Source organism: Cajanus cajan, chromosome 11, assembly GCF_000230855.2.
Source record: "Cajanus cajan strain Asha chromosome 11, NIPB_CcT2T_4, whole genome shotgun sequence".
NCBI classification, from domain to species: Eukaryota; Viridiplantae; Streptophyta; class Magnoliopsida; order Fabales; family Fabaceae; genus Cajanus; species Cajanus cajan.
The window spans coordinates 36,607,962-36,627,566 of record NC_138527.1 but is presented as its reverse complement, the minus strand read 5'-3'; the positions used below and the strand labels follow the sequence as shown (position 1 = coordinate 36,627,566).

Genomic DNA, 19,605 nt, shown 5'->3' with positions numbered 1-19,605 from the left:
TGGACCCTCCGATTTCTAATACTAAAATAATATATTAAAATTACCCATATTTTAAAAGTCCTCATGTAAGATTGTATTTTTGACTTATGTTAAATAATTGTATGATTAATTATTATTATTTTTGTTATTGTTGTTTTAGAGTTTTAGAGGTTAAGGAATTCTTAAGAGTTACGTCGTTTTTGAGATACTTTCAGACAAAATTCAGTTGGTTAAGTTTAATGAATGATATATAAGATTTTTCTTAAGACATGAACCTTAAAAGTTCATGTTTTAAGAAAAACTAAAGAGAAGTTAGAGAGAAGTTTCTCGAACTTGAAGAATTATTCTTCACCTTCTTTTACTAAATCTCTCTTTCAACCTTCTCTTACAGCTAATCCAAGGTGATTATTTGGAGATTTGAACTTCTTGGAGTAGGAATCTCAAATTCGGGGTCATGTGAAAATTTCTTCTTCTCTTATCAATTGATCGACTAAAGGTAAGAGAAGTTTTGTAAATTGAATAGTTGTGTTGAATGCTTGTTGTTGTTGCTTGAATTCATCATTTATATGATTAATTTAGTGAAGGTTGTGAATTAAAAGTGTTGTTGGAGGTGCTCTTGAAATGGTTTTTCTTGAGCAATTTGGTGAATCGGTGTTTAATGTTTGCATGTGGTGTTTGTTGTTGAATATGAGTTGTATGTGTTGAGTACATGTTAAAAATCGTGTTGCATGTTATTGAGGCTACTTTGATTATAGGTTTTGAGTCAAATTTGAGATTCTACTAAGTGCGAAAATTCTCATCATGTTGAGTTTGCATTCATGATGCTGGACGTGATTCAAATCAAAGATTTCCTATTCTGATCACATTGGGCATAAGATTGGTGACATTGGGTGTGAAAAGAGAGAATAATCTTTAATTTTGTCATGTTAAGCCTGGGATGAATAGTGCCGAGTGTCAGGAGAGAGAAACGTCTTTGACTTGGTGATGTCAGACTCTAGTGGAGAAGGTGTTAGGTGTGATCAATATAAAGACTCTCTGCCTATATGACATTAGGCACCAATGTTGTGATATAGGACGCCAGTTAGGTAGAGACTCTCTATTTAAAATGAGGTCGGACATGGATTTTGTCACGTTAGGCGAGAAAGACTAAGAAACTCTACCTCATTCACGTTGGGTGCCAGTGGATTGGCATTGGGCATGGACGAGACAAAAGTTTCATGTCTCAATAATGATGAGTGTGTAGAGAATGGCGTCAGACGTTAGTTAACTAATGAAATGTAATGTTTTAAGTTGTTTAATAGTTAAAGAGTGATGACTCAATTATACAATGAATGTTGAAGTATGATGAATTACTTATATGGATGATGATATATATGATGATGTTTAAAGTTGCTCGTAAAAGAGACTTGATGAAGTTGATTAATTTGTAAGTTGTACGTTGATAGTTAATGAAATTGTGAAGTTGTATGATGTTTATAGTTGATTAAGTTGTAAAGTTGTTAGGCATATGTTGAAGATATGTCTTAGTTAAGATACATAAAAATTATAGGAGATTAAAGTTGTTTTAGAAATTAAAATATTTCATTGTGCATATATAAGTTATGGTGCTCTAAGAGTTCAAGTTGAGAACCCTTCAATAAGGAAGTTGGCTTCTAAATAGATAGTTACTTTTAAGTTGTCTCCTCTAGACTTTATGTGGAATTTGTATAAGGGTCAAGTTGAGTCATACATGTATAAAGTGTGATCCACTGAGTAAAGTATGAAGTTATTAAGGGGTAAAATACTTAACTGATTACTAGAAAGGTGTATAGTACTTGGAGGGTAGTCGGTAGACTAATTTCATAAAAGACTTAGTTTATGCATGCTAAGACAGTGGTAGACTCACATTCAAGTTTTTCTACCTCGATAGTAGTACTAAACTTTCCTAGTTCAAGGCAAAACTTGAGAAAACAATCTAAGTTGTGTACTTGACACTTTGATGAGGCCTAACGCTATTTATACTTGGCTAGTTGTGATAGGTTAGACGTTATGGTTTGGTAAGGTCTAATAACTTAAAGTACTCATTTTTATTGTAGGAGATCCCTGTAGTTGATATATGTGATGACATATTAGTTTCTTATTATTGTTGATATTGAGAATGTTTTTTGGTTGAAGTTGCTAAACTGTGTTGTGTAGTAAGTTGTATATGTTCTAATTGGTGATAAGTTGAACATGTGTGGTAAGATAATCTATTGTTGTTCAAGTTGCTTATGTTGTCACTCTATATTGTTTATTGTGTGTTGAATTTTTTCACAAATTTACCCTCTTTTTCCCTTGTGGTTGGAATTGTAATGATCATACTTTGTATAAGAGCAGAACAAGATTAGTAGAATGACTTGGTTAGTTGGTGGAGGGCCATACTGGTGATTGCCTAGTTTTGGTGATATAACTTTGATTAACATATTTATCGCATATACACTTAACCAACAATTAGGAATTTTGTGTGTGTATAATTATAGTTCATGTAGATTATATATTGTACATGGTGTATATGTAACCCCTTAATGGGATTTATACTTTTAGCATTATGTTTTCTACCTTATACATGTATAAATTGCATAAATGATAAGGTAATTGTTGCATGAGATTCCTAGGGTAGTTAACTATTGTTAAGTATTTTCGCTATGTAGTATTATTCCATACTAAGGGTAATGACCTGTTGATAATTGTGTGATTTACTTAATATCAAGTGTGTAAATGACAATTACCTTTTTCCCCTTATTTCTAGTGTTGACAATCTCTTTTTGGTATAAGTTCATAGTTTACAATTCATTGTAATTTTTAGGAATCTTGACTTAAATATCACAAATGGAACTCTTTTTGTAGAGAAGTTGAAGATGAAGAGAGTTGCAAGCTCCAACACTTAAAGAATCAATAAGAAAATTGAGAGTTGAAGTTGGATTTTCGGTTAGTGAGCCAATCTGTTCGTTGAGCGAGAGTTGCATGATGGAGAGTCACAATGAAGTTTGCTCACTTAACAAAAACGTGGTCGTTGAACAAGAATTCGATGACCAACACAAATCAAGTGGTTCATTTAGTGAGCCTTTTTTAGGGATGGCAAAATGAATTGTGACCCGCTGGCCGGCCCGTTGACTCACCAAAAATTGGCGGGCCGGGCCCATCATTTCAACCCGCCAAACCTGCCAACTCGTCAGGCCAAATGGCAAGCTGACCCATCACAACCCGCCAACCCGCATAAGTAATTGGGCTTCAGTTGCTTGCATAAGTAATGAACTTGTTTTGTGGACTATCAAAAAATTTAGATTATTAGTAATTTGTAAGTTTATAATTTGGTTTTGATTTTGGTTTAAGTTGACTAATTTCTATTTGATTTTGTTCTAAGTTTGTAATTTATTTTTGTTGAACATATATTATATACAATATGTATGCATTTTTAATTTCATATGGTTATATTTATTTATTTGTAGAATTTTTTTAATTTGAACATAAAAAATGTTTTTTTTCCATTTTTTTTGCAATGTTTTTTGTGGTATTCCGGCTTGCCCATCGACCCGCCAATCCGTCCTTAGGCAGGGCGGGCCAGGGTTTCCAACCCATTTTTCATTGGCGGCCTGGCCTGACCCAGCCCGTTTTTGGCGAGCCATTGACGGGTCAGGCTGACCCATTTTGTCACCCCTAGCCTTTTTTAGGTTAACAAGATTAAATCACAAAAAGTTTTTCTCGTTGAGCGAGACATGGACGCTGAACGAGACAACCTTAAAGCATCATAAACATTTTCTAGCTTAGCGAGCCAATCTGGTTGCTAAGCGAAAGTTAGTGGACACCTAGACCTATGAGACAAAGAGAATGCTTTCTGATAGGGTTGGCCTAGGGATTCAAAGGCATTATTGCAAACATTATTGACAAGACTCTTGAAGGGTGGGAACACCCTATGATATTTCCCCACATCTCCAATCTTTCATCATTTTTAGTGGTTCTAATGGCTAGTTATGGCTAAACTTCGAGTCATTGAGATTGGATGTAACTAACTGAACATCATGTATTACCTTTACTTCATTAATCTATGTTTCATTATATTCATTAGTGTTTTCACTCTTCTCTTAATGCTCTCTTGATTTATTATATCTTGAATGATTTATTACTTTAGTTTTTATTGGAAAATGCTTCTTCAACTATGTAGGAGTTAAAATACACATTGAGAGTCATATTTAGGAATGAATATGAAGCTGAATGAACATTTGTGAACTACTCATTTTTAATGCTTGTATTTTAGTCATGTTAACCAAGGGATTAGAGATTTGAGTGAAATGCATGGTTTCAAGCTCTTCAGGAATTAAGGTTTGAAGACTTTTGTGGTTTTGTTAATGTTGAAATGGAATATAGAGGAAAATCTTTTATAAATTGATATATGATGGTGGTCTAGTGAAATCCAATCCTAATAGTTCTCTCCATTAGATTTTACTTAAGTATTGTCTCGTGTGTTTCACAAAAATCTCAAAAGAAAAGTTATTGTTATTACTTATGTTGTTACTTTAGAGTTCATTTATGCAAAAACCCAACTTCAAACAAAATACATATAGTGTGTTGAGTTAGATTTGCCATATATTGCACAAGGTCTTTTGAAATACAATTTTATTTTCAAAATATTAGACACAATTTGGTATGCTTATTTATTATTCATCACCTGTCATGTCGTTACATCTCACATAAAAGCTAGCAAAAAAATAATTATCTTAAACAGAACAATCTGTGAAATTCGTAAACCAAACTCAATATTTCCTATAATTATACAATTTTGTTTAAAAAAATAGGTCTATTAACTGTGTAGATAGTGAGTTTCGAAGACTAACCTACAAACTTGAACCCATATATGCACTCCTAATATAGATATATCCATTAAAAAAAGATAAATATAAAATAATTAAGTTTCAAATAAATAATTTAAATCCTACTTATTAAGATAAAAGACATACTATACACCATTCTCATAAATCCAACAAATCTAAATCCATATTTTTCAAGTCTATAACTCATTCTACAATAATTGCGCATTAAAATTACAGGTCTTTAACTGAATTGATATACAAATATATTTATAATTTATAAGTCTATTTGAGTTAAATACGGTGAGACTTAAGAGAATAAAAAGCTCACTTCTCCTTATATCAACAACTAGTATCGGGTCAATTCTCTTATGACATACATGCTAATTTGTTGTATTGTAATGTATAATAGTAAAACCCACCAAATTTCATTGTCCCCCAAGTTTTATCAAAAGACCATGACCAATTTGAATGTACGTTGGCCAAGGACTCCCATCACCCGAAATTAGGCAATGGTACTTATTTAGATTTTACAAATGTAGCTTTTAGCCAATAAATTTGTCTCACTATTCTTCAAATATTAGTATTATGTAACATACGCCACCTACATAGGAGCGACATTTTTCAACCAATGGATCGCTGCTTCCGGATTTTTCCATGCCTCGCTGATCCCGGTATCGTTCTTCAACACTCTCTTTCGTTCCACTGGTTTTTTGTTTTTCTCAATTTCTGTTTTATTTTATTTTTAATTTTGTTCTCATTGTAAATGCTGGTTCCTGAATTTCATTTCAGGTCGAAGGTCTTCGTTGTGCTTGAAGTTGGCCTTAGTGACGATTCACGTGGTTTATGCTGGCATGCTCTTCTTGCTCGATGGGGATTTGATGGAAAAGACTAAGAAGGAACCGTGGTGAGTGTTTGCTATCGTTTTGTCTTCTTAACGTTTTTTTTGGCTTTAATAGAAGTTGTATTTTCTGCATTGTGTTATTATGTGTATTATTATGCATGAATGAATAAGTTAGTGCTTCCTAGCAGATTTGGATGATTACTGTAGTTTTTCCGATTTTCTAATTTTCTGCTTGCTTTTTCTGTCAGGTACACTATTTTGTACTTGTTGATGTTCGTTGTTACTTTAATACAATACTTTGTTACCTCTCTTTCTTCTCCAGGGTAATAAAACTTTTTTGTTTACTTATGATGAAATCAATAATGAGTGTGATGTGGAGCTGCGATTTTTGTTATTTGTTATTTTTTTTGGCATAAATTATATATCTGCCTAGTGTGATTTATTTTGCTTTGCTAATTTTCTGTGCACAGCTATGTTCGTGATGCTATGATGGTTGTTAACGAGAAATATGTAGTATACAGAAAGGAACCGGAGGCATCAAAGTAGGCAATGCTACTTTTTCAGTATAAATTTATTATTAGGAAAAGGAAGGGATGTAATAACATGTGCTTTGAGGTAAACTTGTGTTTCTGGTCTCATCTAACTATTTATTTTTAATTTTATGTTGCTCAAGCAAAGTCAACCATCGTCGAGCAGAAATGGGAGCTTTGTTGTTTCCATGGAGGGAAATCAGATGGGAAGATATGGTTCAGGAAGCAATGCAACATCTTGGTCAAAGTTGGTGGCTGACTTGTATCCTTTTGGGTCAACAATCAGGTAGATAGGACTGTCTTTGGCATCTACAATTTCATGCATTTTTGGTTGATTTTTCGCAAGTTATTTATGGCTTAATTCTCCTTGCAGAACATGGACATGCACCCACTGCAATGTGGAGAAGGTATGACAAATGACATTCTGTAATCTGTATTATGTTAGGGCTATTGTATGTGTAATATGTTATTTCATATTTTATTGCTTCTTCAATGCATCTTTGGGTGATGGTGCTGCATTCATTTGATGGTTTTAGTTGTCAACATTTCATTTTGTACAGTCATAAAATTCACTGCAAGGATGGAAGAAACTACGTGTTGCCCTAGTCATGTATTGAAGCATCTTTATTAAGTATAACCATCAGATTGTTAATAATATTGTTAACCTTTCCCGGATGTTACTCTACATCTTGTATCTTTAAAAACATTGTTTGGGTATTGGTTTTTTATTTGTGATCTAAAATTCTGAATTCAACCTGCCTTGTAACAGAGAAAAGACAGATTAATGTCAATGTTTTTGTTTTTAAAAACGAGTTCAAGATTTCAGTAAAAATACTAGAATCGATTTTTTATCTTGGATTGAATTCTTGTATTAGAATCATGAGAAAGCAATATTTCCATGGATAATGAAAAGATGTATTGAACTGCATTTTGTAAACTGCTTTTTCCCTGTGTTATATACTTGACCTTTAGCACATTAAGAGTTCCTTCTTAGCACAATGAAAACTAGAGACCACTCTTTTGAGTTCTAATAATTTAACTTCTTAACTTTGATGATCAATTTTTTTGTTGGTGGCCATTATGCAGCCTCCACGAGCAAAGCATTGTCATGACTGTGACAAGTGTGTTCTTCAGTTTGATCATCATTGTGATTGGCTTGGTAACTGCATTGGCCAGGGTAATCACTGTCGATTTTGGTGAGTTAATTATATTGGAATATGTAGTTCAATATTTTCATTCTGGTTTCAATATTTTCTATTGTAGACTTTATCTGAGCTATCTTCTTTATAGATAAGTAATTTAACTTTCACCAATATTTAAATTTTTGCTTGATGATATTATTATTTATTTGTAATTAGTCTTGCTATTTAGATTAAGGAACAGTGGCCTGAAAATGCAATCACTGCTAATTATCAGTAGAATATCTTTTGTTTCTTTCATAATCACGACATTTTTTCAAACACTTTTAATTGCAATGTGCACTTGGTCTTCTTTTTTTTCAATATTTATTATGAGAGAAATTGTGGATGAACTCAGAAACATATTTAAAAACTTAATTATGTTATCCTTACATTATTTAGTTACTTTAACTGCATATTTACTTTTATTTTCCCATTGAGTTATGCCCTTCTAAGTACTGTGTGGATTCAATAATTATAGATATTTTTAAGCAAATTATTGGTAGTTTTAAACTATATATAGAGAGAGAGAGCTGGAAGAAAAAAAGGGGGGGGGGGGGTATTTTAAGTGACAATTGTTCTCAGTTAGGATAACAACAAATATTGATCATACAATGGTACATTCATGCCTAGTATTAATTTTATTCAATTTGAATCTGGACCATCTATGTATAGTTGTATGACCAAAATAATTTGTTCTCACGAGAACAATTCTCAATTGATATGCTCTCTGTGTTAATGTAACCCTTGTAATTTATTATGCTTGAACACTTGTGAAATTTATGAATGGGATTTTTTTTAGAGCTCATCTAAAGAAATGCTATATATCCTTGTGAAGACTTTGACTATATGTTCTCCTTGTAATCAATAACATGCCAGCATTGTACAAGGAAGTTGCTTATTTTATTAATTTTGTATATATCTTAGTAAAAATATCTCTTACGATGATTTTTTCTTCCTACCTATCAAAACTATTTAGGTGGTACCTTTTTGAAGAGACAGCATTGTGCCTTTGGACTGGTGTCTTGTATATTTCATACCTGAAGGCTCACATTACAAGGGTTTGGTATGATATCTTGATTATTTTGGAGGAATATTGAAACTCCCTGAATTGTTAAAATGAAAATGATGTAAAATTCTCCCTTGGAAAGTTATACACATAAGTATTTGGAGAAAGGGGGTGGGGGGAAGGGTTCGGATTATTGGCTCGTGTATGCAGCCGGATACCCACCAGTGGAAAGAATATTTCTTTGATTAGATGTATAACCTTTCAAAGCCAATAACTTTACCTTTGTGCCAAGATTCTCCTACTTTCAATTTTAGATTTATAGATGGTAAGTCCTGGCCCAAAGGTAAGGTTATTGATTTGACCTAGTGGTCTAATTTTACATTTTAAATTTATCATGAGGTCTTCCATAACAAAAGGAAGAAAGTCCAATGCTCTTTCTTTCTGTATTTCTTGCAATTTGAGATTTCTTGAAATTTGAGATTAGATTGATACCTTTTTTTTTTTTGCTCTCAGGTGGCAGGATGCAATCACAATACTACTATTGATTACTCTTTCAATGTTTCTTTTCTGTCTGGTCACCCTACTGCTAGCTCATAGGTAATTCTTGTAATTCTGTATCCTAATTTTTGTATCTAGCATAAGATTGCTTTTTTGTATAGGTATTTCATTCTGTTCCTTTCTGTATTTTTTTTTTGTTTGGAGAAATCTTTTTGGGAGGGTATGTTTTCAACTTTACCACTTATTTAATTATGTGGGTGAAATATCAACCATTATTGTCTGTGGTTCTTCTTTTTGACATACTATGTGCTACAATAAACATTGGTTTAGAATCCAATTTATGATATTCAGAAGGTTTAGAAAGGCATTCTGCCCAGCTTGGTCTTTTACCTATTTAAAAAGTTCAAGTTAAGAATAAATGACCACAAATAGTGTGCTGAGTGCTTGAATGAAGGATGCACAGTGGAATGACTTATCAGTTTATGAGTTGTTCAATCACAATGAGTTTGCTACTATTTTCATTTTGCATCTAATCTAAATCTTAGCAGTTCTGTTATGCTAATGTAACCATATGTAAAATAAAAATGTTGAACTTGTTCTTCCCTTTTTACACCCTGGCCCTTTTTCTCCATCACGTTGAATGTATAGTTCGGCATTCTGGTTCAATACAAATAGAATATCACAGCTGTTTTGTCTTTTCTGCAGTTATCTTATTTTGACAAATCATACTACCTATGAACATTTTAGGAGAAGACGGATTCCTTACCTAAGGTTAGATAAGTTAGTCTCTTGATGTTTTTGTATTTTTTTTCTTCACATTTTTACCTTAAATCATTAAATACAACATTTTGGTGGAACGTGATTATTTTTATTAGCATTGCATGGCTTTTAATTTATCAGCAAGATGTTGATGTTAAACGGTTAGATGTCTGAATTACTTTTGTTTTTTGCTTGCAAACTGTTTCTGGGATATCTATGATGAGCACATTTGATTAACCTGCAGGTCAATTCCGGAAAGAGTGCATCCATTCAGCAAAGGAATTTGTGGAAATTTATACAACTTCTGCTGTGCCAGGAGCAGCATATACAGTTTAGAACCACTGCCTACCTCTCAAGAGATAGAGGAAAAGTCAAGGCCATATACATGCTTGGATGTCATTAATTGTCGATATTGCTGATAGTTTTTGTGTAAGTGAAAGTCTGTTCGTCCAACAGTTTAATTGTGAAAACTAAGGAATTTGTCAATGCACCTTTGCTTAGATGGGTAGGTTTTATCTTTAGGCGATTTGGTTTATGATTTATCTTCTGTTATTCATTCTTTGCCTAATTTTTGGAGGTAGAGTTCCAAGTTTGATGTACAGTTGCAGTGGTATGCTTTTACTCGTTAGTTTGTGGACCTGGATATCTAGCTAATTATCAAACAGATTACTGCCGAGGAACGCGAGAAGTTTTTTAGTTGCATGCATGCATGCAGGGGTGCGGCATCGTTAATTTTACGGTGGGCGTTGGCCCCCCCTCAACCTCAAAACTTGTTTTAGTCTGATGAATTCTGTGTTGTTATTTAATCCCTACGTACTTGTGTTCAACTTATCTAGAAGACTAGATCCACCCCCCTGGTTGCGTGCAGTTGAAGAAGTGGCAGACCATGCACTCTTGCTCATATTAAATTTGTAGGTATTGAAGTACTTGTGAGATTAACATGGTTAGTGACAAAAGAAAGACTAGACTTGACACTTGTGGAAAGCATGTCTTGAAATATTTCGGGTTGAAATTTCCGTTTCCATACCTCCGAAGAGTTGGGCGATCAAAGTGTGTTGGGCTTGCGACTATAGTTAATACTGTTTGATAGTAGAAATCGGTTTGGGTCTTTCCGAAGAGCGATACAGCTCATCCTTTGTGAATTTTGCCTTGAAAGAAAGGAAAAAACCAAAATAGAGAAAATAGTTACCTAGCTAGCTGCTCTTTCTGTATTAAATTGTTTTCTAGCCTTTTTGCCTGGGTAAACGGAGTTACACGATTCCAAAGTTCCGTTTAGTAATTTTTTTCTTCTACCAATCTTACTGAAATTCCATTATATTATTGATACAAACTGGCCTTTCTTAATTAAGAGTGTTTATTTAGCAACTTAGCGTGGTTGGTGTATTGTAAATCCCTTGATATCTCCATTCCAAAAATAAAAAAGGCCTTTCAATTATATACCTACATTTTACGTTCTTGCGGCCATTGTGAGACCCATGTAACCTGATTTTTCTTTCCATTGCGATGTGAGATCGCCTTGTTCTCCTCACTTTAAAACATAAGTTTGAATCATGTAAGAGACATTTTCTAAGTCTCTTTTCTGTTTGAGAAAGCAACTTAAATAATTTTTTTTATGAGTTTTTATTATACAACAGTTTACGTTATAAGTGCTTAAAATTCAAAAAGTTATTTAAGTTTGAATATATATTATAATAAGCGTTTACATATTTTGAATCCTTTGAATGTATTATTACATAAATACTTGCAAGATATTGTCTCATTTTAAAATTTTTTAATTTTAAAAAAGAGAACCAAATCATGATTATAGTAAATAAATTGATGACCAAACTAGTAAAAAATTTAAAATCTAAATAATTAATATATTAGCAATTAATTAATTAATTAATTATATATATATATATATATATATATATCACAAAAAATATTTTTAAAAAATCTATTCACCATTTATTTTTATTTTTAAGAAACAAAAATTTATGTACCATAATTTTAAAAAATAGCATGTGACACACACACACAAATCACCATACACCTATTTCCTTCTTTTCACTAAAAAATATAATTTAACCAGAAAATTATATATATATATATATATATATATATATATATATATATATCATAAAATATGATATAAGTTTAAAAAGTTCACCATTCACATATATAAATAAAATATAAATATACAGAGATAATAAATCATTATAAAAATCAACCATTACACACAGTTGTAGAAGAAAACAAAAATTTTGCTAGCAATGTATACATTATAGTAATATATACAAATATATTTTTTGGTTAAATTATATTTGTTAGTGAAAAGAAGGAAAATATATCTAAAATTTACCGCCGAAAAATAATTATAATTTGTGTGGAACTTAAATTTTTTTTGACAGTATGCGTGAAACTTCATATTTATATTAATTTGGGTGAAGAAATGAAAATATTTAATTCGTTGAAAGAAACAAAAATAAACATGCACACATTATATGTTGGTCATGAGAAGATTCGAAGGTAGATATTTTCAAAAATTTCGCACAAGTCATAAATTAATGTTATTATTTCACATTATTTATATTTTCTTAAATAAATCAGTTTGATTGGTTTCAAATATTTTTTGAATGATAAGATATTTTGAATAAATAATTTTTTTACGAAAGTCTTCGCCTAATTTATTTTGAAATTAATTAACCTAAGTTTGATATAAATTAAATAATAAAATTATTTACAAATGCTTTAATATATTTTTACGTTTGAACACGTTGTGTGTGATAGTAGTAGCCACCAATCACCATCATCGCTTTAGAAATTAGAACATGCTGTGATGTTGTTGTATGGCATTTTTCAAATGTTGTATGCCCCTTTGAAGTACCCCATTTCAAATGTTGGTATGACATTTTTTCAAAATTTGTTAATGACTCTTCGTCACCTTTGACAAGCCTCTCTATTATTTGGGGATGCTTTTCCCCGACAAGGCTAAGTTAACGAATACATTATGATTCTATCAATTGTTTTGTGTGATATATAAGTTTATTTATCAAACTCTTTTTATTGATAAAAAAAAATAATACATGAATTATTTAGGCATTGGAGAGGTATTAGTGTTAAGACTTTTGAACATATCCGTCATACAAATAATAGAGTAGACAATAAGATTGTTGTTTCCAATGAAGATTGTAACTCAATTTTTGATTTGCATGGTTGGTTGCTATTTGAACTAACTACAATGGTGCTACTCTAGAAATTAAATATATTATATTAAAACTTATAAATAATTCGTTAGATTTTTATAGTTTTAATTAGATTGTGGAAAAAAAACACTGCATACCTCTTTATATTTTTTAAAAAAATAATAGTGGGTGATTTGCGGAATGCATTTAAAGAGTGTGAATGGTTTTAATGAAGAAAGAAGAGCAATAGAGAGAATAAAAACTAAATAAAAATAAGCTTTCGAGTATTTGACTCCTAAACACATTTTAGTGTTTAGTTTCAATTGTATTTCATATTTCTTTTTTCTTCTTCTAACATATGAAAAAATTAATATTTAAAACTCAATAGTAATGAATAGATGGTAAAAGAAAATTAGTGAATATGATTTTTTTCTTTTGATAAAAAGCTAATTATATGCCCATATATATCTATGTTTCAGGGGAATTCAAGACACATGGATAACTCTTCTAAAATTTTTTTAATGGCCATTAGATATTAGATCCTTATAGAAATTTCGCTAAAACAAATTTATGTATAAAGTAGTCAAGTTTTCTTCTCTAACGCCATTGTGGGCTTTTATTTTTCTAAAATTTAGTTAACATAACGAAATCAAATTTAATATAATGCATAGTATTTTATACAATATTGCATAATATTAAAATACTATTAGATTTTATGATATCAATTTTTATACAATCAGATATCGATCATCATATCATGTATGACAAATCAACTCTATATATTTCAATTTCCAGAATAAAAATATTTATACAACCACAACCCCCGTCCTATGTAGTTAATGATATTTGTACAAATATCATCATTACTTTTCCTTTGGAAAATCCAGCATGAAGCTACAATTAAGTGGGGATGACAAATTTGAATTTCTCAAAACCAAAAAAAAAAAAAAAGACATTCTCTTACACTAATTACCTCCAAACATGATGCATGCATGCATGCATCCACTTGATGTGAATTAAACTACTAAGGATTGAAGAAACTGACATTAACACCAGTGTCAATGATAACATATCATTAAAACATTTTTTAATATGCTTTATTACTAACTAGTATGTAAAATTTACATTACATATTATGAGATTGGTGTTTTGTCAATACATATAAAATTTATTTTAATCGACACTTATCACACGAGGGGTTCATTTAAAATATGTCGTGTTTGTTTCTAAGAGATTTTAAAAGGAAAGAACAAGATTAAATAAAGTGTAAGGGAGAATAATTCTTTTGATTGTTTGAAAGAAAGAAAAAAACAACAAAGAAAAGAGAAGTAAGGAAAGAAAAAGATTGGTATCATCCATGATTAAAAAAAAAAATCTTTATAAGGGAAGATATTTTATGACAAATCTTGTTAAATCTTTATTTATTTCTTTTCTCTTCTACTTCTTTTTAGTTTTTACTATACTTTTTTTCTTCAAAATTTTCATAATTCAAACAAAGTATTAAATATGGACTATAAGCTTATTTACATAAACTTTTTTCATAAACACTTCTTGAAAAAAAAACATAAAAAAATAACAAAAACTTCTTCATAAACTAAAATTAACATATCATAAATTAATTTATAAAAAAAAATTCATATAAATTAGGCTTATTTTATTTTTCTTTCGTAGAAAATTAATGTTTTTAATTAATTTAGTTGGTAGTTTCATTTTCATTAGCCGTTCATCTGACCAATTACTTTAGTTAATCATGCGAATAAATTGGTAGATCAGCTCCCTAATCAAAAATTTTCAAAAATCTCAAAAAGTTCAAAAATTAAAATAAAAAACGACATTTTTATTTTTTCATATGGAAAAGGTAAATATTTGTAAATAAGAAATACTTAAAGCAGTTTAATATTTTTATTAGTGCAAATTTCTTGTGAGAATTATTAATAAAAACGTTGAACCGACTAGACAAAATTAAATTCACACCATTTTAAATAATTCATTATAATTTTATTCGATAATAAAATGTATGTAAAAAAATAAAATTTAACTATAATTCATATTTTTGTATTAAATATAAATGACTATTTTACATGAAAGTATTTTTAGGAGGTATTTTTTAACAAAAGCATTTTTAGCCATTTTAATTTATTTGATGAGAGAATTTTTAAATTTTTTTTTAAAATTATTAAGTTTAATTTTTATTTATCATATTTATTTATAAACTAAAAATTAATATTATTAAAATAAATTAGATCAATGAGAGACTCTCTATTTGAAATGAGGTTGGACATGGATTTTGTCACCTTAGGCGTGAAAGACTAAGAAACTCTACCTCATTCACGTTGGGTGCCAGTGGATTGGCATTGGGCATGGACGAGACAAAAGTTTCATGTCTCAATAATGATGAGTGTGTAGAGAATGGCGTTAGACGTTAGTTAACTAATGAAATGTAATGTTTTAAGTTGTTTAATAGTTAAAGAATGATGACTCAATTATACAATGAATGTTAAAGTATGATGAATTACTTATATGGATGATGATATATATGATGATGTTTAAAGTTGCTCGTAAAAGAGACTTGATGAAGTTGATTAATTTGTAAGTTGTACGTTGATAGTTAATGAAATTGTGAAGTTGTATGATGTTTATAGTTGATTAAGTTGTAAAGTTGTTAGGCATGTGTTGAAGATATGTCTTAGTTAAGATACATAAAAATTATAGGAGATTAAAGTTGTTTTAGAAATTAAAATATTTCATTGTGCAGATATAAGTTATGGTGCTCTAAGAGATCAAGTTGAGAACCCTTCAATAAGTAAGTTGACTTCTAAATAGATAGTTATTTTTAAGTTGTCTCCTCTAGACTTTATGTAGAATTTGTATGAGGGTCAAGTTGAGTCATACATGTATAAAGTGTGATCCACTGAGTAAAGTATGAAGTTAAGGGGTAAAATACTTAACCGATTACTAGAAGGGTGTATAGTACTTGGAGGGTAGTTGGTAGACTAATTTCACATTCAAGTTTTTCTACCTCGATAGTAGTACTAAACTTTCCTAGTTCAAGGCAAAACTTGAGAAAACAATTTAAGTTGTGTACTTGACACTTTGATGAGGCCTAACGCTATCTATACTTGACCTAGTTGTGATAGGTTAGACGTTGTGGTTTGGTAAGGTCTAATAACTTAAAGTACTCATTTTTATTGTAGGAGATCTCTGTAGTTGATATATGTGATGACATATTAGTTTCTTATTATTGTTGATATTGAGAATGTTTTTTGGTTGAAGTTGCTAAACTGTGTTGTGTAGTAAGTTGTATATGTTCTAATTGGTGATAAGTTGAACATGTGTGGTAAGATAACCTATTGTTGTTCAAGTTGCTTATGTTGTCACTCTATATTGTTTATTGTGTGTTGAATTTTTTCACAAATTTACCCTTTTTTTCCCTTGTGGTTGGAATTGTAATGATCATACTTTGTATAAGAGCAGAACAAGATTAATAGAATGACTTGGTTAGTTGGTGGAGGGCCATGCTGGTGATTGCCTAGTTTTGGTGATATAACTTTGATTAACATATTTATTGCATATACACTTAACCAACAATTAGGAATTTTGTGTGTGTATAATTATAGTTCATGTAGATTATATATTGTACATGGTGTATATGTAACCCCTTAAGGGGATTTATACTTTTAGCATTATGTTTTCTACCTTATACATGTATAAATTGCATAAATGATAAGGTAATTGTTGCATGAGATTCCTAGGGTAGTTAACTATTGTTAAGTATTTTCGCTATGTAGTATTATTCCATACTAAGTGTAATGACCTGTTGATAATTATGTGATTTACTTAATATCAAGTGTGTAAATGACAACAATTACCTTTCTTTTCCGTTATTTCTAGTGTTGTCAATCTCTTTTTGGTATAAGTTCATTAAGTTTACAATTCATTGTAATTTTTAGGAATCTTGACTTAAATCTCACAAATGGAACTCTTTTTGTAGAGAAGTTGAAGATGAAGAGAGTTGCAAGCTCCAACACTTAAAGAATCAATAAGAAAATTGAGAGTTGAAGTTGGATTTTCGGTTAGTGAGCCAATCTGTTTGTTGAGCGAGAGTTGCATGATGGAAAGTCACAATGAAGTTTGCTCACTTAACAAAAACGTGGTCGTTGAACAAGAATTCGATGACCAACACAAATCAAGTGGTTCGTTTAGTGAGCCTTTTTTAGGGATGGCAAAATGAATTGTGACCCGCGGGTCGGCCCGTTGACTCACCAAAAATTGGCAGGCCCGGTCCATCATTTCAACCCACCAAACCTGCCAACCCGTCAGGCCAAATGGCAAGCTGACCCATCACAACCCGCCAACCCGCATAAGTAATTGAGCTTCAGTTGCTTGCACAAGTAATGAACTTGTTTTGCAGACTATCAAAAAATTTAGATTATTAGTAATTTGTAAGTTTATAATTTGTTTTTGATTTTGGTTTAAGTGGACTAATTTCTATTTGATTTTGTTCTAAGTTTGTAATTTGTTTTTCTTGAACATATATTATATACAATATGTATGCATTTTTAATTTCATATGGTTATATTTATTTATTTGTAGAATTTTTTTTATTTGAACATTAAAAATGTTTTTTTTCCACTTTTTTTGTAATTTTTTTTCTGGTATGCCGGCTGGCCCATCGACTCGCCAATCCGTCCTTAGGCAGGGCGGGCCAGCGTTTCCAACCCATTTTTCATTGGCGGCCTGGCCCGACCCAGCCTGTTTTTGGCGAGCCATTGACGGGTCGGGCTGACCCATTTTGCCACCCCTAGCCTTTTTTAGGTTAACAAGATTAAATCACAAAAAGTTTTTCTCGTTGAGCGAGACGTGGACGCTGAACGAGACAACCTTAAAGCATCATAAACGTTTTCTAGCTCAGCGAGCCAATCTGGTTGTTAAGCGAAAGTTAGTGGACACCTAGACCTATGAGACAAAGAGAATGCTCTCTGATAGGGTTGGCCTAGGGATTCAAAGGCATTATTGCAAACATTATTGACAAGACTCTTGAAGGGTGGGAACACCCTATGATATTTCCCCACATCTCCAATCCTTCATCATTTTTAGTGGTTCTAATGGCTAGTTATGGCTAAACTTCGAGTCATTGAGATTGGATGTAACTAACTGAACATCATGTATTACCTTTACTTCATTAATCTATGTTTCATTATATTCATTAGTGTTTTCACTCTTCTCTTAATGCTCTCTTGATTTATTATATCTTGAATGATTTATTACTTTAGTTTTTATTGGAAAATGCTTCTTCAACTATGTAGGAGTTAAAATACACATTGAGAGTCATATTTAGGAATGAATATGAAGTTGAATGAACATTTGTGAACTACTCATTTTTAATGCTTGTATTTTAGTCATGTTAACCAAGGGATTAGAGATTTGAGTGAAATACATGGTTTCAAGCTCTTCAGGAATTAAGGTTTGAAGACTTTTGTGGTTTTGTTAATGTTGAAATGGAATATAGAGGAAAATCTTTTATAAATTGATATATGATGGTGGTCTAGTGAAATCCAATCCTAATAGTTCTCTCCATTAGATTTTACTTAAGTATTGTCTCGTGTGTTTCACAAAAATCTCAAAAGAAAAGTTATTGTTATTACTTATGCTGTTTTACTTTAGAGTTCATTTATGCAAAAGTCCAACTTCAAACAAACTACACATAGTGTGTTGAGTTACATTTGCCATATATTGCATAAGGTCTTTTGAAATACAATTTTATTTTGAAAATATTAGACACAATTTGGTATGCGTATCTATTGCCCATCACCTGTCATGTCGTTACATCTCACATAAAAGCTAGCAAAAAAAATAATTATCTTTAACAAAATAATCTGTGAAATTCGCAAACCAGACTCAATATTTCCTATAATTATATAATTTTTTTTAAAAAAAATAGGTCTATTAACTGTGTAGATAATGAGTTTCAAAAACTAACCTACAAACTTGAACCCATATATGCACTCCTAATAAAGATATATCCATTAAAAAAAAAGATAAATATAAAATAATTAAGTTTCAAATAAATAATTTAAATCTTACTTATTAAGATAAAAGACATACTATACACCATTCTTATAAATCCAACAAATCTAAATTCATATTTTTCAAGTCTATAACTCATTCTACAATAATTACGCATTAAAATTACAAGTCTTTAACTCAATTGATATACAAATATATTATAATTTATAAGTCTATTTGAGCTAAATACGGTGAGACTTAAGAGAATGAAAAGCTCACTTCTCCTTATATCAACAACTAGTATTGAGTCAATTCTCTTATGACACACATGCTAATTTGTTGTATCGTAATCTATAATAGTAAAACCCACCAAATTTCATTGTCCCCCAAGTTTTATCAAAAGACCATGACCAATTTGAATGTACGTTGGCCAAGGACTCCCATCACCCGAAATTAGGCAATGGTACTTATTTAGATTTTACAAATGTAGCTTTTAGCCAATAAATTTGTCTCACTATTCTTCAAATATTAGTATTATGTAACATACGCCACCTACATAGGAGCGACATTTTAAAAAAAAGAAAAATTAATCACGTTACTCGGTTTTAGCCCATTAAATATACACCATAAATTTATAATATCAACCCATCAATAACATTTTTTTTAAAATTATTTCTCTTTTATAATTACTTTCAAATCATTCCCTTTTACTAATTTTCTTTTATTTACTTTTTTTTTAATTTTCTAAGTTTCTAATTAATCATCTATTTTATAATTATTTTATTTTTTGAATAATAGAGAGAAATAGTGCCTCT

At 30.8% G+C, this 19,605-nt stretch overlaps 1 protein-coding gene across 4 annotated transcripts; it reads left to right on the top strand.

The window, feature by feature from the left end:
- Positions 1–5,258: 5,258 nt before the first annotated feature.
- LOC109801212 (protein S-acyltransferase 10) lies at positions 5,259–10,985 on the top strand. Of its 4 annotated transcripts, XM_083066861.1 has the most exons (12): positions 5,259–5,317; positions 5,415–5,476; positions 5,595–5,709; positions 5,895–5,969; positions 6,117–6,188; positions 6,325–6,462; positions 6,550–6,583; positions 7,263–7,372; positions 8,334–8,420; positions 8,877–8,960; positions 9,567–9,632; positions 9,865–10,985. In XM_083066861.1, exons 1-12 carry the CDS (start codon positions 5,274–5,276, stop codon positions 10,037–10,039), a joined length of 1,062 nt encoding a protein of 353 aa, XP_082922987.1. In that variant the 5' UTR covers positions 5,259–5,273; the 3' UTR covers positions 10,040–10,985. The 4 variants fall into 4 exon arrangements, with proteins under 4 accessions (XP_082922987.1, XP_082922989.1, XP_082922988.1 ...); XM_083066863.1 differs by lacking the exon at positions 5,895–5,969; XM_083066862.1 differs by lacking the exon at positions 9,567–9,632.
- The last annotated feature ends 8,620 nt before the right edge of the window (positions 10,986–19,605 follow it).